At 42.7% G+C, this 27,587-nt stretch overlaps 1 protein-coding gene and 1 long non-coding RNA gene across 5 annotated transcripts in view; one reads left to right on the forward strand and one right to left on the reverse strand.

The window, feature by feature from the left end:
- LOC125465496 (V-type proton ATPase 116 kDa subunit a 1-like) overlaps positions 1-27,587 on the forward strand; it is a 129,414-nt gene that overhangs the window by 31,100 nt on the left and 70,727 nt on the right. For all 4 annotated transcript variants that reach the window (XM_048559100.2, XM_048559134.2, XM_048559118.2 and 1 more), the window contains 2 exons: positions 4,523-4,735; positions 17,375-17,525. In XM_048559100.2, coding sequence (XP_048415057.1) covers positions 4,523-4,735; positions 17,375-17,525 — 364 coding nt within the window. The remainder of the gene's footprint in view (positions 1-4,522; positions 4,736-17,374; positions 17,526-27,587) is intronic.
- Positions 23,595-27,587, reverse strand: part of LOC125465523 (uncharacterized) — an 80,812-nt gene continuing 76,819 nt past the window's right edge. Inside the window, exon 6 of the long non-coding RNA XR_009442784.1 lies at positions 23,595-24,053. This is a non-coding gene — a long non-coding RNA (uncharacterized LOC125465523). The remainder of the gene's footprint in view (positions 24,054-27,587) is intronic.

The following is a 27,587-nucleotide window of genomic DNA, read 5'->3' on the forward strand; positions in this document are numbered from 1 at the left end:
GAGCAGGAGTGCTGATGTTTTAGGCCTAGACCCTTCTTTTGAACCTTTGATCCACTTAACAATCAAGAACCAATCTATCCCTATCTTAAATATATTCAATGACCTGGTCTCCATGGCCTTCTGTGGCAATGAATTCCAAAGATGCTCTGGCTGAAGAAGTTTTTACTCCTCCCTGTTCTAAAGGATCTTCCCTTTATTCTAAGGTTACAGCCTTGGGTCCTAGTCCCTCTTGATAATGGAAACATCTTCCCAATGCCCACTCTATCCAGGCCTTTCAGTATTCTGTAAATTTCAATTAGATCCCCCCTCAGCGTTCTAAATATCATCAAGTTGGACCCAGAATGCTCAAACATTCCTCATATGTTAAGGCTTTCATTCTGGGAATCATTCTCGTGAATCTCCTCTGGACACATTCCAGGGCCAATGCATCTTTTCTGAGGTAAGGAGGCCCAAAATTGCTCACAATATTCTAAATGTGGTCTGACCAGAGTCTTACAAAAGCCTCAGAAGTACATCCCTGCTTTTATGTTCTAGTCTTCTTGAAATAATTGCCAACATTATATTTGCCTCCCCAACTATAGCCTCAACCTAATCTTCAGAGAATTCTGGACTAGAACTCCAAAGTCCTTCTGCACTTCAGATTTCAGGATTTCTCCCTGTTTATTAAATAGTCTATGCTTCTATTCTTCCTACCAAAGTGCATGACCTCGCACGTTCCCTTATTTTTCTCCATCTTCCACTTAATGGTCACTCTCTAACCTGTCTAGATACTTCTGCAGCCTCGCCACCTCCTCAATGCTACCTATCCCTCTAGCTATCTTTGTATTATCTGCAAACTTAGCCAGAATTCCCTCAGTTCCTTCATCTAGATCATTAATGTACAAAGTAAAATGTTGTGGTCCCAACACTGGCCCTTGCTCAAAACCGTTAGTCAGTAGCTGCCATTCTGAGAAGGATCCTTTTATCCCCACTCTCTACTTTCTACCAGACAGCCAATCTTCCATCCATGCTAGTACCTTGGCTCTAATACATGGGCTCTTATCTTACTCAGCAGCCTCCTGTATGGCACCATGTCAAAGGCCTTCGGGAAGTCCAAGTGAATAGCATCAATTAGCTCTCCTTAGTCTAACCTGCTCATTACCTCCTCAAAGAATTATAACGGATTTGTCAGGTATGATCTCCCCTTGATAAAATCATGCTGACGTTTCCCTATTTCACCGTGTACTTACAAGTAATCAGAAATCTCATCCTTCACAATGAACTCCAAATTCTTACCGACAACCAAGGTCAGGTTGATTGGTCTGTAATTTCCGGTCTTTTGCTTTTCTTCCTTCTTTAATAAGAGGGTTACATTAGCGACCTTCCAGTTATCTGGGATCCTCCATGACTCCAATAATTTCTGAAAGATCACCACTAACACCTCCACTACCTCTTTAACTACCTCCTTCAGAACACCGGGATGCAATCCATCTGGTCCAGGTGATTTATCCACCTTCAGACATTTCAGTTTTCCTAGCACTTTCTCCTTGGTAATGGCCATCATACTTACCTCTGTCCCCTGACGCTCTTGAATTTTTGGGAGGTTACTGGTGTCTTCCACTGTGAAGACTGATGCAACGTAATTATTCCGTTCTTCCACTTCTTCGTTGTTCCCCATTGCTACTTCTCTAGTGTCATTTTCTAATTGCCCAACATCTACTTTTGCCTCTCTTTTGCCCTTTATATGTCCAAAGAAACTCTTGTAATCTTATTTTATATTACTGGCTAGGTTACCCTTATATTTAATCTTCTCCCTCCTTATTTCTTTCTTACTTGTCCTCTTTTGGTCTTTGTAGGCTTCCCAATGCCCTTTGAGGCAATATATACTTTCTCCTTGGCTTTTTTGCTGTCCCCGACTTTCCTTGTCAGCCATGGTTGCCTCGTCCTCCCTTTAGTATGCTTCTTTTTCCTAGGGACAGCACCTATCCAGCAAGCATTGGGCTTGACCCCCGGGTATACGTCATGAATGTGATGCAGACTTTGACCCGCTGTGAGATGCCAGTGTAGTAGCAGAGTTAGACTCAGTGCCACTGTCAGTGTAAGGTAGCAGGCAGAAGATGATGCCACTTCTTCTTGCCCAGCAAAGGAGTTCATTCATTTTCTTGAGGAACTGCCTACTATCCCTTTTGCTGCGATCTGTTTCCAGGCTGCACAGGACTGATGGGCTGGTCTCCTAGTGACATCTCGTGAGAACAGTTAATGCCTTCTCTCAGTGAACCTGTACAGCAGCATCTGCAATGCAACATCAGGAAACCTGAGAACCAGAATGGGCTTCATGGAAAGCACACCCTGCAACTTCAATCATAGAGGAGCTGCCAGTGATAAGATCTTCCAGCTCTTCCACAATTAATTTTTAACCAAAAGTTTCAACATCTTCTTAAAAAAATCTGAAGGATTATAATACATCTGTGGCTTTTCTTCTTGACAGTGGATATCTGTAATACTAATGATTTGTAACCAATAGATATCCTCTGCACTTTACTACTTCAATAAATTCTCACAATTTAATTGAGTTGTCTCACAGATTAGACTGAAGTTTTGAAGAGGTGACCAAGAAGATAGATAAGGATAAAGCAGGAGATATTATCTACATGGACTTTAGCAAGGCCTTTAACAAGATTCTGCTTGGTACCACAATTAGTAAGGCTAGATCACATGGGATCCAGGGAGAACTTGCCAATTGGATACAAAATTGGCTTGACGGGAGGAGACAAGGTGGTGGTAGAGGGTTGTTACCGACTGGGAGGCTTGTGACCAGAGGTGTGCTACAAGGATCGTTGCTGTGTCCACTGTTATTCATTATTTATATAAATGATTTGGATGAGAATATGGGAAGCATGGTTAGTAAATTTGCAGATGACATCGAAATTGGTGGTATAGTGGAAAATGAAGGAGGTTATCTAAGAGTTCAATGAAATCTTGATCAACAGGGCCAGCGGACTGAAGAATAACAGATTGAGTTTAATTCAGATAAATGGGAGGTAAGACAAGCAAGGACTGGACTTACACAGTTCATGGTAGGGCCCTGGGGAGTGTTGTTGAACAGAAAGACCTTGGGGCACAGGTACATAATTCATTGTAAGTGACATCACAGGTAGACAAGGTGGTGAAGAAGGTATTTGACACGCTTGCCTTTATTGGTCAGAAGACTGGGTGCAGGAGGTGGGAACATGTTACAATCAACAAGTCCACATTTGGAATATTGTGAACAATTCCGGCCGCCCTGTTATATGGAAAGATGTTACCAAACTGGAAATGCTGCAAAAAAGATTCACAAGGACGTTACTGAGACTGGAGGGTTAGAGTAATAAGAAGAGGTTGGATAGGCTGAAACATATTTCCCTGGATAATGGGAGGCTGATGGGTGACCTGATAGAGGTTTGTAAAATCATGAGGGGCATAGACAAGGTAAAAAGCCAAGGTCTTTTCCCCAGGGTAGGGCATTCCAAATCTAGCAGGCATAGGTTTAAGGTGAGACGGAGAGATTTAAAAGGGACCTGAGGGCAACTTTTTCACACAGAGGGTGTTGCGTGTACGAAATGAGCTGCCAGAGGAAGTAATAGAGGAGAGACCAATTACAGCATTCAAAAGACCTTCGGACAAGTGCATGGAAAGGAAAGGTTAAGACGGATGTGTGCCAAATGCAGGCAAATGGAAATAATTTAGTTTAGGAAACCTGGTTGGCATGGACAAGCTGGGCAGAAGGGCTTGTTTCTGAGCTGTGTAAGTCTATGACTCTATGACTCTAAAGTTTTAGCAAAATTAATAAAATGCGCATGTTCTTTTTTGTTTTCTTCTTTGATTGACAGCTGATTGATGGATTATTAGGTGGAAAATTCTGGCCACCAATACAGTTGCCAAACAAACACACAAGAAGGATCACCTTGGCAAAGTGTGGAGCTGGGTGAACACAGCAGGCCAAGCAGCATCTTGTGCTCCTGAGATGCTGCTTGGCCTGCTGTGTTCATCCAGCTCCACACTTTGTTATCTTGGATTCTCCAGCATCTACAGTTCCCATTACCTCTCACCTTGGCAATATGCCTTACTAATCAGCACAGTTTTTCAGCAATGTCAGAAGTGAAACAAGCAAAAATACTGCAAAGTCAATTTTTTAGACTTCCAAATATTAAACAGCACTTCCAGCTTATATTTGTTTTCTTTTCTGTACCTATAATTTCATTTTAGTTAAATGAGGTAATTATCACTTTCTATATAGTTGAGCCATAGGTTTTTGCTGTCTTTGGGATTTGACTAGTTGCTTTATATTTCCCAATGCAATGCCCAATAATTGTTCTGGCTTCTTAATTTGTGATTTATTTAAGCATTAAGAAAGTATTGTATCTTTGAACAGTCCTTCTGTGGTGCAATATAGAGTTGATTTTAGGTGTACCTTTGAGCTTTTTTTTATTTATACTGGCAAAACTTCGTGTATCAAAATGGATCTTTAATTATAATAAGGTTATTTATTTTATTTTTCTAACAGATACTCGACCAGACGGAAAAGTACCGTCGGAATTTGCTGCTGTCTGCTGCTAAGGATGTTCACAAGTGGAATGTTAAAGTCAAGAAGATGAAGGCAATATATTATACGCTGAATCTGTGTAACATAGATATCACCCAGAAATGTTTGATAGCAGAAATCTGGTGTCCTGTTACAGACCTGAAAAAGGTCCACTGTACATTAACAGAAGAATCAGTAAGTATCTCAAATCTGCCAATATCATAAACAATTATATAGGTATATGACTGTTAAATCTCTTGAATATGTTTATACATAGACCAGACTATAGAATCTCTACAGTGTGGAAACAGGCCATTTGACCCAACAAGTCCACAGCAACCCTCCGTAAAGCTCTTCACCCAGACCCATCCCCCTAATCTATTCCTGTAACCCTGCATTTCTCATGGCTAGTCCATCTAATCCACATATCCCTGGACACTATGGGTAATTCAGCATGGCCAATCCACCTAACCTGCACACCTTTGGAATGTGGGAGGAAGCCAGAGCACCCAGAGGTAACCCACGCAGGCACAGGGAGAATGTGCAAATTCCACACAGACAGTCACCCAAGTTGGAACCAAACCTGGGTCCCTGACACTGTGAGGCAGCAGTGCAAACCACTGATCCAGCATGCTACCCCAAAACAGATTGAATCATAGAATCTCCACAGTGTGGAAACAGGCCACTTGGCCCATCAAGTCCATACCATCAATCTGAAGAGCATCGCACCCAGCCCCACCAACCCCTCTTATCTCTGTAACCCTGCAAATCCCACGGCTAACCCACATAGACTGCATATCCTTGGACAATATGGACAATATAGCATGGCCAATCCACCTAACCTGCACATCTTTGGATTGTGGGATTGTGGGAGGAAACTGGAACACCCAGACGAAACCCACACAGACACAGGGAGACTGTGCAAACTGTGTAGACAGTTGCCTAAAAGTGGAATTGAACCCTGGTACCTGGCACTGAGAGGCAGCAATTCTAACCCACTGAGCCACCATGCTATTTATATAAGCTACAAGTATTTTTGTGAAACCATAATTAATTTTTATTCCCGCTATAATTATTCCAGATTCATCAATCAGCTCTGAGTTTTCAGCATATGATAAGTTGTGGAGCTGGATGAACACAGCAGGCCAAGCAGCATCAGAGGAGCAGGAGCTTTTTCTCTGATGAAGGGTCTAGGTCCGAAACATCAGCTTTTGTGCTCCTAAGATGCTGCTTGGCCTGCTGAGTTCATCCAGCCCCACACTTTGTTATCTTGGATTCTCCACCATCTGCAGTTCCCATTATCTCAGAGGAGCAGCAAGGCTGACGTTTTGGGCCTGGACACTCTTTCAGAAAAGGGGGAGGAGAAGGGGTTCTGAAATAAATAGGGAGAGGGGAGAGGTGGATAGAAGATGGATAGAGGAGAAGATAGATGGAGAGGAGACAGACAAGTCAAGGAGGCAGGTATGCAGCCAGTAAAGGTGAATATAGGTGGGGAGGTAGGGAGGAGATAGGTCAATCCAGAGAGGACAGACAGGTCAAGGGGCGGGATGAGGTTAGTAGGTAAGAAATGGGGGTGTGGCTTAGGTAACAGGAGGGGATAGGTGAGAGGAAGAACAGGTTAGGGAGGTGGAGACGAGCTGGGCTGGTTTTGGGATGCAGTGGCAGGAGGAGAGATTTTGAAGCTTGTGAAATCCACATTGATACCATTGGGCTGCAGGGTTCCCAAGCGGAATATGAGTTGCTGTTCCTGCAACCTTCAGGTAGCATTGTTGTGGCACTGCTGGAGGCTCAGGATGGACATGGGAGGGGGAGTTGGAATGGTTCGCAACTGGGAGGTGCAGTTGTTTAGTGCGAACCGAGCATAGGTGTTCTGCAAAGCGGTTCCCAAGCCCCCAATGTAGAGGAAGCCACAACGGATACAGTATACCACATTAGCAGATGTGCAGGTGAACATCTGCTTGATGTGGAAAGTCTTCTTCGGGCCTGGGATAGGGGTGAGGGAGGAGGTGTGGGGGCAGGTGTAGCACTTCCTGCGGTTGCAGGGGAAAGTGACGGGTGTGGTGGGGCTGGAGAGGAGTGTACAGCAGACGAGGAGGTCATAGAAAGAGTGGTCCCTCTGGAAAGCAGATAAGGATGGGGAGGGAAAAATGAACATGGTGGTGGGGTCAGATTGCAGATGGTGAAATTCTCAGAGGATGATGCATTGGATCCGGAGGTTGGTGGGGTGGTATGTGAGGACGAGGGGGATTCTTTTTTGGTTGTTATTGCGGGAACGGGGTGTGAGGGATGAGTTGCGGGAAATGTGGGAGACACGGTTGAGGGCGTTCTCAACCACTGCAGGAGGGAAGTTGTGGTCCTTGAAAAAGGAGAACATCTGAGATGTATGGGAGTGGAATGTCTCATCCTGGGAGCAGATACAGCAGAGGCAAAGGAATTGGGAATGGGGTTGGCATTTTTGCATGAAGGTGGGTTGGAGGAGCTGTATTCGAGGTAGCTGTGGGAGTCAGTGGGCTTGAAATGGACATCGGTTTCTAGGTGGTTGCCTGAGATGGAGACAGAGAGGTCCAGAAAGGTGAGAGAGATGTTGGAGATGGTCCAGGTGAACTTAAGGTTGGGGTGGAAGGTGTTGGTGAGGTGGTTGAACTGTTCGAGCTCCTGATGGGGGCATGAGGCGGCACCGATAAGTGGATGAGGGTGTCAGTTGGGGGGGAACTGGTCAGGCCTGCAGGACAGGAAGAAGCAGAGGGCCTTTCAGCCATCTGCATGGTGAATGCTGGTGTATAGGGACTGGATGTCCATAGTAAAAATGAACTGTTAGGGACCAGGGAATTGGAAGTTCTGGAGGAGGTGGAGGGCATGGGTGGTGTCACAGACGTAGGTAGGAAGTTCCTGGACCAAGGGGGAGAAAATGGAGTCCAGATAGGTGGACATGAGTTCGTTGGGGCAGGAGCAGGTGGAGACAATGGGTCAACCAGGGCAGTCAGGTTTGTGGATTTTGGGAAGGAGATAGAGGCACGTTAAGCTGCCAGTCCTGTCTCCCCCTTAGCCATGCTTCTGTTGTAGTATTCTGGGAAAATGTCACATGATTGTGGCCATTTAGATCTGACCCCACCATGAACAGAACAAATCCAGAATAAAATGTTAATAAAGAAGCATGTGAGTTTACCACTTTCAAAGAATTTAAGAAAAGACACAAGCAGTCAGCAACTGAAATGTGATTATTAACAGAGAGAGAGAGAGAGAGACAGCAGCGTCCATAGCAGCAGCAACAAAACAAGCTCAGCATTACCAAAGACAAGCATTTGATGAGAAAATGGTAAGAAAGAGACACAGGGGCAAGAGTATTGAGGAGGAAAAGAGAAAAGGCCTGCACACTTAGAAAAACACTGTGCCTTAGTGAACAAGAGCTGAGTAAGGAGCAATAAAAGGCTCAAGTAAAGTTGTATATCGTAAGGGGAAAAAGAGATTATGAATGTGGTTGAAAGATGAGAGAGGGAAAAGAGCGTAAAAAGGGTCCTCTGATATTTCACCACTAGCATTGCAGTCATTGACATTAGGTTCAATGAGGCACTGTTGCAGAAAACAGTGCAAGCGCTAGAAACAAATTTGGAACAAGACTGCAAATGTACAGTCACAGAGTCATGAATAAAGATCCTTTGGCCCAACTCATCCATGGCAACCAGGTTTCCTAAGCTAAGCTAGTTCTATTTGCCTGCATTTGGCCCATATCCTTCTAAACCTTTCCTATTCATGTACCTAATTTTAAATATTGTAACTGTACCTGCATGCACCACTTCCTCTGGCAATTCATTTCATATACTAGCCACCTTCTGTGTGAAAATGTTGTTCCTCAGGGCCCTTTTAAATCTCTCTCCTCTCACCTTAAATTAAGCCCTCTAGTTTTGAATTCCCCAAACCTAGGAAATAGACCTTTGCTCTTCACCTTATCCAAGCCCCTCATGATTTGTAAAATCCTATACGGTCACTCCTCAGCTTCCTGCACTCCAGTGAAAAAAGTTGCAGCCTATCCAGCCTTGCTTTATTAACTCAAACTCTCGAGTCCCAGTAACATACTTATAAATCTTTTCTGCACCCTCTCCAGTTTAATAAAATCCTTCCTATAATAGGGCGACCAGGATTGTACACAATATCAAAAGTGGCCTCCTCAATGTCCTGTACAACCACAACATAATGTCCCAATGCCTAAAGTCAATGATCTAAGCAATGAAGGCAAGCATTCCAAATGCTTTCTTTACCACCCTGTCTACCTGTGATTTAACTTCCAATGATCTATGCACCCGTACCCTTGGGTGTCTCTGTTCTACAACACTCCCCAGGGCCCTACCATTTATTGTGTAAGTCCTGCTCTTGTTCTTCTTACCAAAATGCAATGCCTGTCATTTATCGGAATTAAACTCCACCTGCCACATCTTGGCCCATTGGCCAAATTGAACAAGATCAGTTTGTTATCTTACATAATCTTCTTCACTGTTGGCTATGCCACAATTTTGGTGTCTTCCGCAAACTTACTAACCATGCTTCCTATATTCTCATCCCAATCATTTATAGAAATGACAAATAACAACGCAGATCCCCGCAGAACACCGCTGGCCAGAGGCATCCAGTTCAAAAAACAACCCTGCACCACCACCCTCTGTCTCCTACCATTTAGCCAATTTTGTATCCAATTGGCAAGCTCTTCCTGAATCCCATGTGATCTAACTTTACTAACCAGTCTATCATGTGGAACCTTGGCAAAGGCTTTGCTGAAATTCATGTGGACAACATCTACCATGCTCCCTTCATCTATTTTCTTGATCACATCCTCAAAAAATCTCAATCAAGTTTGTGAGACACGATTTCCTGTGCACAAAGTCATGCTGACTATCACTAATCAGTTTTTGCCTCTACAAATGCATTTAAATCCTGTCTCTCAGAATCCCCTCCAACAACTTACCCACCACTGATGTCAGACTATTGTTTCCAGGTTTCTCTTTACAGTCTTTCTTAAATAAAGGCACAGCCAATCTTCTGGCACCTCGCCCATGGCTATAGATGATACAAGTATCTCTGCTAGGGGACCCACAATTTCTTCCCTAATTAGTTCAACCACAGGATTTAATTAAGCTGAAGAAGGGCTAGAGAAAAGATTTAAATGGACAGGGACTGCAATTAAAGATAACAAAGTGTGAAGCTGGATGAACACAGCAGGCCAAGCAGCATCTCAGGAGCACAAAGCTGACGTTTCAGGCCTCGACCCTTCATCAGAGAGGGGGATGGGGTGAGGGTTCTGGAATAAATAGGGAGAGAGGGGGAGGCGGACCGAAGATGGAGAGAAAAGAAGATAGGTGGAGAGGAGAGTATAGGTGGGGAGGTAGGGAGGGGATAGGTCAGTCCAGGGAAGACGGCCAGATACAAGAGAGTTGCAGTGGGAGAGAGATTCCCTGAGGTTGGTCCGGAGGGAGGAGGGTAACTTCTTCATGTTAGGCATCCTATCCCTCCCTACCTCCCCACCTATACTCTCCTCTCCACCTATCTTGTTTTCTCTCCATCTTCGGCCTGCCTCCCCCTCTCTCCTGTGCTCCTGAGATGCTGCTTGGCCTGCTGTGTTCATCCAGCTCCACACTTTGTTATCTTGGATTCTCCAGCATCTGCAGTTCCCATTATCACAGGGACTGTAATTAAGCTGCAATTTTGTAAGTTTTTGCTATATTCATTCTTGGGATATGGGCCAGTGTTTATTGCCCATCTCTAATTGATGTTGAGAAGAGTGGGCTGCCCATTTGATGTAGGTTGACCCACAATGCTGTGAGAGAGGGAGTTTCAGGATTTTGATAGATGATATTGAAGGAACCATGATATCCAAATCAGGATGGTGAATGATCTTACCGGTTGTGGTGTTCCCATGTATCTGCTGCCAGATGGTTCTGTCTAAGGAGCCTTGATGAATTTCCACAGTGCGTCCTGTTGATGGTATACACTGCTGCTACTGAGTGTTGTTGATGGAGGATAAGGATGTTTATTGATAGGGTGATCCTGCGCCTTGATTTGTGCTCTTGGAAAAGCTAGATACAGAAGGGATTAATCAAGAACTCCTATAAGATGGATTAGTAGCATGGTAGCGGTTAACAAACCCGGAAAAGTGAGAGTATGTGTAGATACAAAGGACCTCAATGAAGCTTTGAAGAGATTTCCCTACCACATGTCAACCATTGGAGAAATTTTGCCATAATTTATTAAGGCAAATGTCTTTACTATACTCAATGAGAAGAACGGTTTCTGGAAAGTGATCAGCAGGTTTTTAACTACATTCTGGATGCTATTTGGGATATTCAGGTGATGCCACATGCTGCTTAGCATTTTCACTTCTCCAAAACAATATCAATGCAGACAGGACAAGATAGTCAGTGATCTTCCCAGACAGTAAGCACCGAGGGTTGGTCTGCTAATCAATGGATGTAGATACATGAGAAATAAACCATCACTGACCATCCATCAGGATCTAGAGCGACTGCTAGGGGGCTTGTTAGATGAGCTTGAGGTTGAACAAGAAAACAATTTAGTTGAGACTGACTGAAGTATATAGGTCATGTACTGGTAGCAAAAGAGCTTCACCTGGATCTGACAAGTTGACAGCTGTAGCAGAGACGTTGAAACCAATAGATATGAATGCAGTATAATACTTTTCATAATCCATGAACTATCAAGAAAAATTCTTGCCTAATTTGTCATCATAATGTGAATATCTACACAAACTCATTGCTAAGAATGTGCAACAGTACCAGGGCACAAGTGGTAAATTTCACACAGATTAAAAAATACAGCAATAACACCTTGACAAGCCCTGAAAATCACCAACCTAGCAGAGACCTTGAATCAGAAAGACAAGCTTCTGCGCCTTATTAAGCCCTCACCACAATAATGATACTTTCCAAGATGGAACGTTATTATTTCACGACCCAGCAGTTACCAGACAAATAGACAAGTACGCATGTCTTTAAAAGACCTGATTGTTTGAAAGATAAAGGTGACACAGACTAGAAACGTCAGAGTTTGTTCACTTGTTCTTTGGCCATGTATCATGAATAATTTCAGTAACCTACAGCAGAAAGTGATATGCATTTTTATATGGATAGTAGGAACTGCCGATGCTGGAGAATCTGAGATAACACGGTGTGAAGCTGGATGAACACAGCAGGCCAAGCAGCATCAGTGGAGCAGGAAGGCTGACGTTTCGGGTCGGGATCCTTCAAGGGCCCCAACCCGAAACGTCAAGCTTTCCTGCTCCTCTGATGCTGCCTGGCCTGCTGTGTTCATCCAGCTTCACACCATGTTATCTGCATTTTTACAAACATGTATTTGTACTTTTTTATGAAAAGGGGATGTTTGCAGAAATGTATTTCTACATAATGCACTGACTGGCTTGCCATAGTCCTATGACCTCTGCACTGCTTTTGACTCATTTTCACTTCAGTTTGTGGCAGCCTCTAGACACACAAACGGGTGGGAAGGATCATGGACTGAAGTCATCCTATTATATATGTGTTCTGAATGTCGATAAATATTTATCTTGCTGTGGATGATAAGCAGAATGCTGCTTTACTGTCAATCCCTATAACATGAGGCAGGGATAATTATCATTCAAACGAGGAACAGAATGGGCCATTCAGCCCCACACATCTACCCCGTTATTCAGTAGGATCATAGTTGATCTATTTGCTTCAAATTGCATTGCTATCCATCCCGAATAACCTTTGATTCCCTTGCGTATCAAGCAAGTGGTATTTATTGATTAGTGGGTTAATTAGAGAGTCATTATTTAGTACACGTTTCCAGTTCTGCTCAATCTCATCTACAAACTGGAAAATGAATTTACTGGAATCAAAGTCATAAAAAGGAATTTGCTTCTACTAGAAAGAGAAAGTTCTCTATGGAGATGTATTAAATGTAATAAAATTTTCAGCCTGAAATTTGGAGTCAATATTATTCAGTCAGCTAATCCTGTGTTTATTCTAGTCACATATGTGAGCAGCATCTCATGAAAAATGGATAGCCAATACAGTTTAAAGAGAAAAGCAAAATCGGCCTTTTATTTTGGAAATATTGATCTTTGAAGAGGACATGGTGGTGTTGCTATGTGCATAAATAAATTGTAATCGATGGATAGTTCGTATTGTTTAACATTTTCCTTCGGGTGCTCAGCCTATATTTTTCTCTTTTGGCTACTGTGTTCTTCATCTCATCAGTTGACAGACATCCTATTATGCTAACCCTCTTTGATTAGCTGAAATTTGGTTTCCTTTGCTTTCCCATTCCACCAAAATCAATTCATCTTTTTAATGCTGGCAGACTGGGCAAGCAAATGACTGAAATCATTCTGCCCTGCTCCCACTTTCTGGAGCAAACAGCCATATTGCAGCCTCATTCACTTTTTGAACAATTAATTGTATTCCCAGCTGTTATAAGTCCAGTACTACTCTGACAATGGAACTGTACGTTAGATTGCAGGCATTCTCAAAGTACTGGAAGTAAAATCTTGATTGGACAATACCAATGTACAGCCCACTGAATGGAGTGAATTATAATCACTAAGAAATGGATTGGGAGCAGGACGGGGTGAAAAGTGCTGAGAGAAAAGCAAGTGCCAATCACCAACTTCTGCAATTAAAAGCAGCACATTAGGCTACATCTGAGAAATATTCTGTGAGACGCAGATTGCAAGTTTAACCATGTTAATAGATGATTAGAAGCTTTTTTTAATTGTCTTTTTCAATTATAACTGGATGAAAAGCTCCTTGGACTCTGGAGCGACAGTAAGGAGAGAACACAATAACAATTGAGGAAGCTGAAGGTATAGCAGGTAGAAATATGCTTGACTAGTGAAACTTTATGTCGGCTTGCTTCCTTTATTACGTGAAAAGCTTTTCCTCACAGTATTTAACCTGTGAGCCTACATTTGCTATTTTGGCGCTGATTTTCACTACTTGAAAGGTGTATGTATTTCTCTTTCATTTGCTGTCTGTGATGGATGAGATTCGGATGCCTGACGTTTCTGTTATGTTAACAAGGATCCCTGATGAGCATCAAGATGGCTGTCAGCAGCAATGGCATAAAGTGAACTGACAGCAAGGGGACAAGCAGAAGCAGGAGCCCACTGAGTCACTACCCCACAGAAGAAAAGGGATGAGCATAGTTGACAATATCTGCAACAAATGACGTGCAACCATGGGATCAAATTTCTCAGCGTGCCTTAACACAAGGGCCTCAGGCAGTTTCGGGTCTTGTCATTTTTGTGATGACAGATTTCTTTCAGTCAATCGTGGGATGAAGGCATCATGAGCTATTCCAGCATTTATTGCCCATCCCTAATCCCTAGATAAGAGTCAGCCACATTGCTGTGGGTCTGGAGTCACATTAGGCCTGACAAAGTAAGGATGGCAGTTTCGTCCCTTAAAGACATTAGTGAACCATGTGGGTTTTACCAAGAATTGATAATGGTTTCGTAGTCATCATTAGACTCTTAGTTCCAATTTTTAAAACTTTAATTCAAATTCCAGCACCCAAGAGGCAGGATTCAAAATAGAACATTATCTGGGACTCTGGATTAACAGCCCAGTGATAATACCACTAGGCCATCATCTCCCTGTTTCTTACTTGCAGCCTGACATATAAAGGCCTCAGCCAAACCGCAACAATCCGCTCACAAATAAACTAGCCATGGAAACATACAAAAGCAAGTGCTTTGTTTGCCTCGTGTGTCCCAAGATGTAGGAGATACCCAGGGAAGGAATCATGAAAACCTTCTGCCAAATGGACATAATGACGAAGCACAGATCCAAGGACGCAGTCATAACAGTGAGATTCAGTTAGTTCGTACTTATGAGCCCATCTATCAGCAACTTCGGTCCCACCCTCCTCCCAACTTAAATGTAGCATTTCAGTCAGTAAAGCTTCCCTTTTGCAGCTATCTGAAGCTTGTCTTTGAGTCCTGTCTTACCATTTATCATAAATGAGAATGTGCTTCCCAGTATATGGGCAAAAATGACCAAAGTGTTAAACAAGGAAGATTTATGTGACTCCTAAGTTAAATGAAAAGTTATTAATTTAACAATTTACAACAGACTCACATGGCTGAGATGTGTGGAGCTTGGCCAGCATCAGCAGCAGTGAGACAGTGGAGGAGGGATGGCAGCACAGGCAATGTTAATAAGCAGCCTCCGGATTTACGGAGAAGGCGGAGCAACGTAAATAGACTCTCTTTAAGCTCTTTTTTCTATATATTCTTAAACTATTCAAAATGATATCAGATCGTGGACAGTTAAAAGCTTTTCACTGTATTTCTCACTGTAAAATATATGTCAATAACATTATTCATCGTCAAGTTGTGCAACAGCACTTTTTCCTTTCCCTGCTACTTCTGTGTGGTGCTACTTCAGCAGAAGTGGAGGCGGGAACAGACTGCTGAGTTGTCTGTTGTTATACTTCCTTGGGGCCTATAAGAATTCTAACAAAGCTGGTCCTTTGCAGTAATGGAGAGCAGCATTTGGGACACTGATTGTTGAAGACCAGGAGAGCAACAGATAACAAATAGAAATAACTTTGTGGAGTCTCCACTTTTAAGTGCCTTTTCACTGTAATCCTTTTTATGGCCCATCTGAACTTCTTTTCTCATGATGAATTACCAAACCACTTTGCCACACATCAATGGAGTGCTAAGTGGACACGTTTAGGCTTCATCAATCCTACTTAAGGTGACTTTCAGAGTCTGAAAGCAACTGATGTTCCATGGATAGTAGAAACTGCAGATGCTGGAGAATCTGACATAACAAGGTGTAGAGCTGGATGAACACAGCAGGCCAAGCAGCATCAGAGGAGCAGGAAAGCTAATGTTTCAGGCCTAGACCCCAAAACATCAGCCTTCCTGCTCCTCTGATGCTGCTTGGCCTGCTGTGTTCATCCAGCTCTACACCTTGTTATCTCTGATGTTCCATGGAGTTGGCTACTCTGCCCGTGGATGAGGGCATCATCACAAATGTCTCCAGCATAATATTATTCATGGTTATGGCATCTTCTCCAGTCTTTCACAGGCATGCACAGTACAGTTGAAAGGTTTGCTAGTTCATCATACATCCTTTGCTATTGCACCAAAAGTCATGTCTTTGTCAACATGACCCCAAGGTTTAGCATCTGCATCCAGTCTGGTCACAGCAAGAAGCATCCTGCAGCCTCCTATGTGGACTCTTGCTGTCCATGTCTCCACCATCTGCTCATGCTCACTAGTGATGTTTGAGTCACCAGGTGAACATCCAAATATATATCTTAGTAAATCACATCACATTGTGAGTATCTGAGATGATCTGGATAAACTTTTGTGATACTATACCCTTACAATTTGTGACATTCTCTGAGGAGTCCATATCATCCTTTCATATCAATTCCTGCAAGATGTTTCTATTCTCAAGAAGAGTCACTAGACGTGAAATGTTAACTCTGATTTCTTTCCACAGGTGCTGCTGAAATTATCCAACAATTTCTGTTTCTGTTTCAGATTTCCAGCAACCACAATTCTTTGGGTTTTTCTTTGTCCTGCAGCATGCGTGCTGGCCCAATGGGAGATTAAAGACAAGAGTGAGAACTGTCAAGTGCATATTGTTTTAGCTTCTGATATTTAATTCTGTTATTGGGTAGCTTACAGGGCCCCATCATCCCCTCTCCATATGAAGAATCCACTTATCTCCAGTGCACCTTTCCTTTCCTGCTGTTAGTATCAAGATGAGTGGAGGTCACCTCCAGTTCTCTGCCTCTTTCTGGTGCTGTGATATTTTCTCCTCTAAGAACAGTCAGAAAGTTATGAATGACAGTATTAGAACATCTGAAAAGCGGTCAGGCATGACATTTCTTCAAAATGAGACTTATTTTAAAATTCAATCATGGGACAAGGGCATCGCTGGCTGGCCAACATTTGCCCATCCCTAGTTGCCCTTAAGAAGGTGGTGGTGAGCTGCATTCTTGAACTGCTGCAGTCCATGTGCTAAAGGTAGACCCACAATGCCCTTAGGAAGGGAATTCCCATAGGGAGTGAGAGCTGGGTCACATTTACTGTAGGATTTCAGAAAATTGGTGATGCATTTGCAGTAGAAAACTATTGAGAAGTCAATCCAGATAAAGTGCTTGATGTTTCTGTCTTTATTCAGCCATTCAATCTATTAAATTTACTTGTGCTTTACCATAATCAAACCTGCTGTGTGGTTTTAAACATATTATCTCCTGACAATGCATTGAAAGAGGATGTAGATGCCACTGACATAATCGTTGCATTAGTGGTGAATGAACAAGTGGTGACATGAAAATGTGCAAACACAGACAGCAGTGGGTACACCTGCAAGCTAAAATGATGTAAGAGGTGAGGTTTATATTGATTCATGCAAGCCATCATGTCCATCAATATATTAATTGATCAGAAACCAGGAGCTGAGAAGTAAATGCAGTAGTTACGTTAAAAAGCACTGATAGATGAACTCCAATTACTTCCAGGTTCCCCATGTCTTAGGACTAATCACCACACTACATCCCAACACTCCCACCATTTCACTGTGTTAATGTATATTGTATATGTTTGATGGTTGTCCTTCCACAATCACACTGTTGTGGATCAAATCTCATGTTTCAGATAACATACAAGCTCTTTCAAATATAAATATGAACAAAATCTAATCAAAATGCACACTAAATTCAAACTGTAACAGAGGAATTCCTCACTTGTCTGCATTAGAATTCAAGCCATCAGTAAGGTTTATTGACAACACCTGTGGCAACATTTTTCTGTTGTTCTAGATTCGGAATGGTTCCACCATGCCTCCTATTTTGAACAGGATAGAGACAAACCAGACTCCTCCAACATTTAATAAGACAAACACATTTACTGTGGGATTTCAGAACATTGTTGACGCATATGGAGTAGGAAACTATCAAGAGGTCAATCCAGGTACAGTGCTTAATATTTCTGCTTTTACTAAGCCATTTAATCTTATAAATCTATTTGCGCTTAACTAAAAGTCAAACCTGTTGTGTAGCTTTAAACACTGTATCTCCTGTAAATGCACTGAAACAGGACATTGATGCCACTCACATCATTGTTGCATGCCCACTGTTGCTGCCTCCTGTTTGTCACACTGCTCAATACCTCATTCTCCACTCATTCGGGGCCATCCTTATTACCCCAATTGCTGTTCTCCTTGCTGTCCTGCTCACCATGTTGCTCACTGCCTAGCTTGCCACTTTGCTCAGGGAGCAGGGAAATGAATGAGGCACTCAATGAGGCGCCAAGAGTTGCTAGCAGGATGCTAAGAGGTTGTACAAGGGGGCAGCATGTGGGAGGTGAGCAGTGTGGCAAGCAAGACAATAAGTGAAGTAATGAGAGACTGGGCATGGGTAGTGACCAACAACAGTCCAAAACCTTATTTTTTAATGCAGAACTCTACCCATGACATCACTGGCACTGTAACTGCAAGTGCAGTGAGAATATCCCCTGAAGCTGCAGTGGTAGCTAATATAGCCATTACTAAATAGTAGTCTAGTTTTAAAAACACCATGGGCTAAATCTTACCAGAAATCAGCTAAGTGACAATTTTGGTGAGTTTCATTGCAGATTTCTCCCCGTAAGCAGGTTTTCTCATGCTATCTTCCCAAACTCTCCTCATTACCCATGTAACATGACGTATGGTGCCCCTCTCATTGTATTTTCCCTCCCATCACAGATGGAAATAGTGGCCAAAGCCAGAAACTCCCAGCATTCCTACCATTAGCACCATCTTTAGTCCTGTCATACACCCAATCAAATGCTAACATTTAGCATCTGCCCTCCACTATTCCTGTCAATTGTCCCCGGAATGTCACGCTGAGCGAAAATAGCATCTCATTCTGCGACAGGGTTCCTTGAGGTCCTGGTGAACAGAAGAGTGTGTGCAGTCACTGCCCGTGGAACATACCCTGAGATGTTACTGGTAGATGGTGGGCTGGAGGAGCTAGAAATGAGGTTACTGCTCTGTCCTTCTAGTCCAGAATTGTCACCACCTAGTTTCTATGTAGCCTGTGAGAAAATAGGAAGCTGCATGGCAATGAGGTATATGATAGCATAGCAAGGATTTTAATTGAAGCAAATAGTGCCCTCACAGCTCACGAGTGAAATCTCATTTCACTGTTCAACACTTGGTTGAAAATTGAACATTTGATCTCAATGTCGGGACACTGTTGGTCATGTCACACTGTTCTCCCAACTTTCTTGCCATTGCTGATGTCATTCAGCATGTGCTTAAGTCCAATTAAACACTGATAATGCTGGAATTTCTATTCAACAATACAGTTTGACTATCATCTTTTTGTAAGTAAATCATTGCAGACAACGTAAAGCTATCACATGCTATGATCCAAATCCATTATCATCAGTTTAACCTCCATTCTCAAGAGTTGGAGTCAACCTGATGCAACAATATTATTTTCAAACTGTTCAGTCATTAATGTCTCAATAATTGAATAATGCTTGTCTCTAATTTCATTGATTCAAAGCTGCTGGATTCTGCCACTCCCAAGCGTGTCTTTGTTTATTACCTGATTAATGGTCAACACAATGTGTCCACCCTGTAATATATAGCTGCAATCTCAGTCTCATCTAAGATTTCTCTGAAATACTGAAACCCCCATCCCAGGCCCCAAGATGACCTTCCATGTCATGCAGATGTTCACCTGCACATCTGTCAATGTGGTATATTGTATTCATTGTACGCAGTGTAGCTTCCTCTACATTGGGGAAACCAAGCGGAGGCTTGGGGACCGCTTTTCAGAACACCTCCGCTCGGTTCGCAACAAACAACTGCACCTCCCAGTCGCGAACCATTTTAACTCCCCCTCCCATTCCTCAGACGACATGTCCATCATGGGCCTCCTGCAGTGCCACAACGATGCCACCCAAAGGTTGCAGGAACAGCAACTCATATTCCGCTTGGGAACCCTGCAGCCCAATGGTATCAATGTGGACTTCACCAGCTTCAAAATCTCCCCTTCTACCATTGCATCCCAAAACCAGCTCAGTTCTTCTCCTCCCCCCACTGCATCACAAAACCAGCCCAGCTCGTCCCCTCCACCCACTGCATCCCAAAACCAGCCCAGCCTGTCTCCGCTTCCCTGACCTGTTCTTCCTCTCACCCATCCCTTCCTCCCACCTCAAGCCGCACCTCCAGCTCCTACCTACTAACCTCATCCCACCTCCTTGACCTGTCCGTCTTCCCTGGACTGACCTATCTCCTCCCTACCTCCTCACCTATACTCTCCTCTCTACCTATCTTCTTTTCCCTCCATCTTCGGTCCGCCACCCCCTCTCTCCCTATTTATTCCAATTCCCTCTCCACATCCCCCTCTCTGATGAAGGGTCTAGGCCTGAAACGTCAGCTTTTGTGCTCCTGAGATGCTGCTTGGCCTGCTGTGTTCATCCAGCTCCACGCTTTGTTATCTCTTTCTCTGAAATAAGTAGATGTCTTTACAATTATAACTGATTGAACAGAGTAGTTGTGAACATTTTCCCACTTGTGTGAAAATTACAAAACCTGGGGTGATAAACATAGGATAGTTACTCATAAATCAATTGAGAAATAAGGACAAATTCCTTTACCCATAGACTGAGTGATTGTAATGTGAAACTGACTACCTCAGGAGGCAGTTAAGGCAAATACTTCAGATGTTTTCAAAGTAAATTAGACAAATACATGGGAGACAAGAAATAGAAATATTCACTAAAACGCTGAACTGGATATTACAGGAAGAGAATCAGTGAGGAGAAACACCAGGACAGATTAATTGTGCCAAATGGTCTATAAATTCTACATAAGCAATGGTTGGGATTGCTGCCTGTATTAGGTTCTCCTCTTCAGGGAGCCCAGGCCATGTTCTTTATATGAATCAAATCGGTTGTTAATAAAGCAATTAGTTAGGCTTGTGATTAGGGTTAATTGGTCATATCTATCAAGTCAAGCATTTAAAGGGAGGAACAAATGATACGTGTATGTGGAAGGAGACTATAAACCGAGTAGTCAATAAACACAATCTACAAAGAAAGCTGTTTTGGTTTCCGACTCAGCAATTGGCTTGGAAACAAATTGACGTTGGTTGCAGAGAATGGTTACCCAAAGATGAATATTGCAAGCTTAGAGACCTTTTCAGACAGAAGATTGCAATTGGAGTTACTTTGGAGAGGAATCACTGAAAGCAAGTGTGAGGTCTCAGGATATGATTTTAACCCCTTACCCCTCCCCTTACATTCTCTGCTTTATGAAGCAGGTCCTTATGATAAATGGAAAAATTAAGTTGATAAGGGGACGCAGGTTATGTCCTTCTCAATGAAAAAAAAGCAAGGTTTGACCTAAACACATGGAAGCAAGATCAAGTGTAAAGTGTTCTCAGAACTATATTTGTGATCAGAGATAAATGGGAACTGCAGATGCTGGAGAATCCAAGATAACAAAGTGTGGGGCTGGATGAACACAGCAGCCAAGCAGCATCTTAGGAGCACAAAAGCTGATGTCAGCTTTTGTGCTCCTAAGATGCTGCTTGGCCTGCTGGGTTCATTCAGCCCCATACTTTGTTATCTCAGAACTATATTTGTTTGTTTTATGATAATATTGCTCATTTAAAGGAAGGAAGAAGTATGAATATGAAACATTGATTGTTTTATATGGAATATGAAAATAATGTTGCCACTGACAGTGGTATTAAATTTAGATTTAAGTTTCATTGTCACGGGTACTCAAGTACAAGGGTACAGTGAAACATGTATAATGTCACCATTGCCGGCACCACTTTAGGTATAAAAGGTACCTAGGTACAAAATCTTAGGTACAAAAGTAGAAATTAAGAACTAGGTTAATAAGTTCAACACTACAGTTCTTAGTATAAAGTAGAAAGATAAAGAAGTTAAAAGTTAAACCTTAAAATCCTTTCTTAAGCTACAGGCCTGCAGCCACTCTACACTGGGCTTTCCCCGTGAGGGCTCACTGTCCCCTGCACTGGGTGAAGTCCAACCAGCTGCTTTGCCGCTGACTGCCATCTGGGCTCGCCAGGCTTATTCTAAACTAAGATATGAGAAAGTATATTTTGCTTAATTTACAGTAGTTTCGTTTAAGGATCATTTGAATGCATTCAATATTTTTAAAGAGAAGAGGAGCATCTTTAATATAGCAAATAGTTAATCAGAGGTTTATGTTTAATTGATTTATTACTTGACTGCAGCACATAAAGAGGGAAATAGGTACAGCTGTTCCGTGAAAGAAATTGTCAGACTGACTAGTCAATAAATTTTAATGGGTGTCTTAGTTTCTATATCACGAACTGGCTTGAATCTAAATTCAAGTAGGTCAAGTTCCACCGTACCAGTTTCTATATTTCTGGGCCCTGTTATAATTTGTGGTACTTCCCTCCTACATTAGTTGGAGTTACAGTGTAAATCCGCTTAAAGATCCAAAAAAGAGCATTTTGGCTGATCAATTGTTTTCAATTCAATGCTGAAATAATATTTTGAGTTGAGCAGTATTGTATTTTACTGCAGCAATACACATTCAATCTAATCTAACCAACTGCTTTCATACACTACTCAAGTATCTCCGTTCCAGTTCACTGTTTCTAATCCCAGTTTTAGTTTAATTTTCCAGTCCTTTGGTTCTTCAAACCACTGCTTTGATGCAATCTTACCTGTTCAATTTCAAACCATCCTTTAACATGATAGCTCCTTGATGCACTTCTGCCAAACAGTTCCTGGTTTTGGTTGATTTTTCTCAGTTACATGCTTTTTCACTGTATCTCCTGGTATCTGTAATTTCAAGAACTTGATCTTAGTCTATTACATATTTTGCTGACTTTTCATCTTGGGCTCGAACTGTTGTGAAGAACATATGATGACTCCCAATTTCAGAGGCCTTCTGAGATCTTTATATTCTATGATCCATCATCAATTATCAAGACAAGTCTGTAGATAATCTAAGTTATCATTATTAAAGAGGATGGATTTGCATCCTGAACTTTTTCTTTCTTGAACAATTTTATTTGCAGCTTTTAACAGCCTTTGAAGCTTTCTGAGCGGATTGTGAGTACTTAGGCAACAAAAATGTAGTTTTGGATTTGAAGACTCTGTTAGTTTTGTGAACTCAGTCTAAATTCTGCTGGAGTGGGGCATGCTGTGCTATGAGCTGCTACTTAGACTTCTTGCTCTATCGTCAACTTTGAACATGTTTGCCCTACAAGTTATTGGAAATGTAAGCTGATAAAGGAATGGCAAGAGCATTGGGGCATCTGGGGCTTTATTGAATAGTAGAGAAATCAGTCTACTCCTAAACAAAAAGAGACAAAATAGAGGACCGTTAGGAAAAAGACACACAGGTCTGGGATCACAAGCAGCAGCAGCAAAGATCCTCCAGCGTTCAGAGGCAGCAGCAACAGCAGTGGATTCTTCAAGATGGCAGCACCAGCAAGGGTGAGTGGCTGGAGCGGAACACTTGGCGCCATGACAGCCTGGCCTGACAGCAGCACCCAGGGCTCCTGGCTGCAGCAGGACCAGAGCAAGGATTCCTGACATTGGCAAGGTGGCAACAGCATGGTACGCCCAAGTAGAGATTCCTGACGTCACTGAGGTGTCAGCAGAGCCAGGGATTCCTGGTTGTGGTCACAGCAGGCCGGAGTGACGACTCCTGGTTATCGGCGGCAGTGACAGCACTAGCGGGGCCAGGGATTCCTGGTTGTGGGGCGAGTGTGGACTCAGCATGAGAATTAGTGGTGGCAGCAGCGAGGTGTGCCCAGTGCCGAAGAGATGGCACCTAAAACAGTGGTGATTCCTACAATGATGGGTCCAGTGCAGAAGGCAGCAAGGTGGTGAAGAAGGGACAGTGGCACAAGATGTCATGGTGCTAGTGAGCCAACTCAGGACTCATGGTGGTGGCAGAATGAAAGTAGACTCTCTTTCTGTTATATCTTTTTAATCTTTTTATTCTTAAACTGTTCAAAATGGCACCAGATTATGACGGCTATTCAAGCATTTCACTGTATTTTACTGCATTGTTCACTGCAAAATGCAAGTATCAATAAATCAATCAAACTCAAATTCAAATTCAAATTCCCTGCATGGTCCGGGGGGATTGAATCCGCACTATCCTCATGTCACTTAGATCAACTACTTGATGTGATACCCATTTTTCAAATTTTTCTGATGAAAGGTCTAGGCCCGAAACGTCAGCTTTTGTGCTCTTGAGATGCTGATTGGCCTGCTGTGTTCATCCAGCCTCACACTTTGTTATCTTGGATTCTCCAGCATCTGCAGTTCCCATTATCTCACATCCTGTATTTGTATTCATTTGATGATCCGGCATGAGAGTGTAAGATGGGCACTGTACAAGTGTTCCTTAAAGGGCCAGCATTCAAATTGTAAAGTCATTTTTGACAACTTTTCTATTGCAAGGTGTCTAGAGATAGTGTTGCTCTGAAAACAAAAACAACAAATTAGGAAGGCAGTGCATCATACCTCTGGGTTTTCCATACAATAGGAAGATGCAGCAGATGCTGTGGAGATGACCAGCTCTGTAACGTGTCACCTGCCCCATTAGGAGTTGGACATCCCAATATTCCTTGACCTTGGCAGCCAATGCGCCCATCATCTCTGTGTGTATGGCATAGGGTTAACACACGACATGCAGAACATAACAGGCCATTCAGCCAATCCAGTCCACTTTATATTCCACTTTATATTCCACTCAAGCCTCCTGACATCTTTATTCATTTCAATCTATCATAGTCATCAATCTTTACCCATAAATGCTACCCCTTAAATGTATTTATCCTATTCATTTTAATAATACCTATAGTAATGAGTTCTATATCCATATCTCTTTCTGGGCCTGAATTTGGCTTTTGAATTTCGTATTGGATTTTTAAATATATTCTTGGATGTGAGCTTCACTTGTCGGTCTGACATTTATTCCCCGCTCCTTGATGCCTTTGAAACGATGTTAGTGAGCTGTTTTGTTGAACCGCTGCAGTCCATATGGTAAGGCCTGGGAACTAAACATCCAATGATAAACTTCCTATCGAAAAGACAGACAGATGGGCACTGGGGATGGGGTTGCCTTGTTAGTAAAAAATTAAATCAAATCAATAGCAAGAAGTGATACGGAGTGAGCAGGTGTAGAATCTGTGTGGTTAGAGTTGAGGAACTGCAAAGAGAAAAGCCCCTGATGGGAATTGTGTACCGGCCTCCAAGCTGCAGTCAGGATGTGGAGAAGTAAAACTATTAGGAGATAGAAAGGACGCGTAAGGAAAGCACTATTGCAATGATCGTGGGGGACTTCAAAATGCAGGTAGACTGGCAGAATCCGGTTCATACTGCATCTTGAAAAAAGAAATCCTTTAAATGTCTACGAAATGTTTTTTCGAAGGAGCTTGTGGTAGACCCCTCTAGGGAATAGGCAATTCTGGATGTGGTGATGTGTAATGAGGCAGACTTGATTAGGGAGCTTAATGTGGAAGAACCCTTAGAGAGCAGTGACCATAATATGATAGAATTCACCCTGCAGTTTGAGAGGGACAGACTGAAATCAGATGTAACAGTATTACAATTGAGTAAAGATAATTACAAAAAGCTGACCAGAGCTGATTGGAAGTGGAGCCTAACAAGAAAGATGCAGCAGCAATGATAGGAGTTTCTGGGGGTAATTTGGGAGGCACAGCAGAAATTCATCCAAAGGAAGAAGAAACATATGAAAGGGAACACAATGCAACCATGGCTGACAAGGGAAGTCAGGGTCAACATAAAAACAAAAGAAACTGCATACAATGTAGTGAAGATTCATGGGATGCCAGAGGATTGGGAAGCCTTTAAAAATGAACAGAGGATAACAAAAGAAAAACAATAAGGGGAAACAATGCAAATAAACGAGCTAGTAATATAAAAGAAGATTGCAAGAGTTTTTCTAAGTTATCTGAAAGATAAGAGAGAGGCAAGAGTGGACACTGGACCGCTCGAAAATGAGGCTGGAGAAGTAGTATTGGGCAACATAATTACATAATTACAGATGAGAAAAGCAACTCAGCCCGTCTTGGTTCATCCATCTAGAAATACCTTAAAATTCTCTTCTTAATTAATTATTCATGAGATGTAGCCAGCACTTATTGCCCATCCAGTGACAAGACCCTACAGGAAGGTCTTTGAAAGGTTGATCGTATTGCCTAGAGCCACACTACGCCTATCATTGGGACAGTAATGGACAATGCACATTATTCAACTGTACTCAGCACAACCATTTGTGTTCCTTGCCTCCTCAAAATAAATAAAATTGGTCTGATTATCTGTTCCAGCTAATTTATACTATAATAGCAGCTCACATTCATCCACAGGCATTCCCCACATTATTTCTCCTTTAGATGAGACCCAGTCCTTCCTGTGGACCAGCTTCTTGAGCTTATGATGGGGATTGCCAGGTCAATGAGTGGAGAGCCAAAGCAGCATACCAAATTTTCTGAAGAAGGGTCCCAACACAAAACGTCAGCTTTCCTGCTCCTCTGATGCTGCTTCGCCTGCTCTACACCTTGTTATCTCAGATTGTCCAGCATCTGCAGTTCCTATTATCTCTGCCACAAGCAAACAGATAGCTGGAGGGCAGCGTCAGAAAACAGTTCATAGAGAGAAATGCTTGAGACATGAAGTAGCAGCAGTGTGTACTATCTACAAGATGCACTGCAGAAATTCACCAAAGATCCTCAGATAGCACGTTCCAAGCCCACAACCACTTCCCTCTAGAAGGACAAGGGCATCAGGTGTATGGAAACACCACCACCTCCAAGTTCTCCTCCAAATCACTCACTATCCTGACTTGGAAATATATCACCATTCCTTCATTGTCACTGGCTCAAAATCCTGGAATTCCCTCCCTAATGGCATTGTGGGTCAACCTACAGCTCGTCGAATGCAGCAGTTCAAGAAGGCAGCTCAGCACCACCTTCTCAAGGGCAACTAGGGATGGGAAAGAAATGCAGGCCAGCCAGCGACATCCACATCCCACAAATTAATTGGAAAGAAACAGTTTGCTGAATGATATGGAGGCAAGCAGTTGTATCGTGGAACCTGAAGCAGAGACAGATTGTAATGACGACTGCTGAAGTGACCTGCATGTTGTGCATCCAAGGAGTATGGGGAGGCTTACTTCGCCCTGGGAAATAATGCAAGATTGTCATTGCTGGGAGGCTGAAACTGAAGCAATAAATGCTTCCGATCGTAGTGGCCATGAATACATAGAGCCCCCGATGAGCTGCCACAGAACCCTCACTCCCTCAGAAAGTAACACTTCAGAATTTCCTGAGAAGATCCTCTCGAGAAAATGCTAGAAATCACCCCAACCCTATCATTTGCCCTAACCGGTGATGCAAGAAGAGAATACTTCCACTGAAGTAGACCTGAATATTTTAGCCATAATGATGCATTAGAATCAGCTAATCATGCAGTTTTTAGAAAAAAGTCACTGTGTGCTACGTGTTCTTGCTGAGATGGCAAGTCTCCAGCAGGAATTCATGTAACAGAACCTCCAGCAGCGGGTAGCGATTGTGAGAAGGGGCACTGAACAGGGCAACTGGAGCAGTTGCGCCAAGACCTCCAATAGTAGGTGGGAACAGCGAGGGAGGACAGCGACCAGGACAGTTGGAGCCAACAAATGGATCCTCTCTGGTAGATCTTTGGGGGCACGAGGCCTGATCGGGAGATAGATCAGGCAAAGGATTTCTTTAAGCACATAAATTGAAACCTGTGCAGTACATATAAATACCCATGTTTAACTTTAATTTCCCAGCAGATTTGTAATGACGGATTGCCAGTGAAATACATAATCCCTTCTACATGATCTCTAGGCCATCTGTGTGTTCAAATCTCATGTTACATCAGCCTTAAAAATATTAAGACTCTTCAGGAAGAGAGTTCCAAAGACATTCAACTCTCAGAGAAAAGAATTCCCCTCATCTCTTTTAAACA

The sequence above is a fragment of the Stegostoma tigrinum genome, chromosome 2, assembly GCF_030684315.1.
Source record: "Stegostoma tigrinum isolate sSteTig4 chromosome 2, sSteTig4.hap1, whole genome shotgun sequence".
In the NCBI taxonomy this organism is placed as follows: Eukaryota; Metazoa; Chordata; class Chondrichthyes; order Orectolobiformes; family Stegostomatidae; genus Stegostoma; species Stegostoma tigrinum.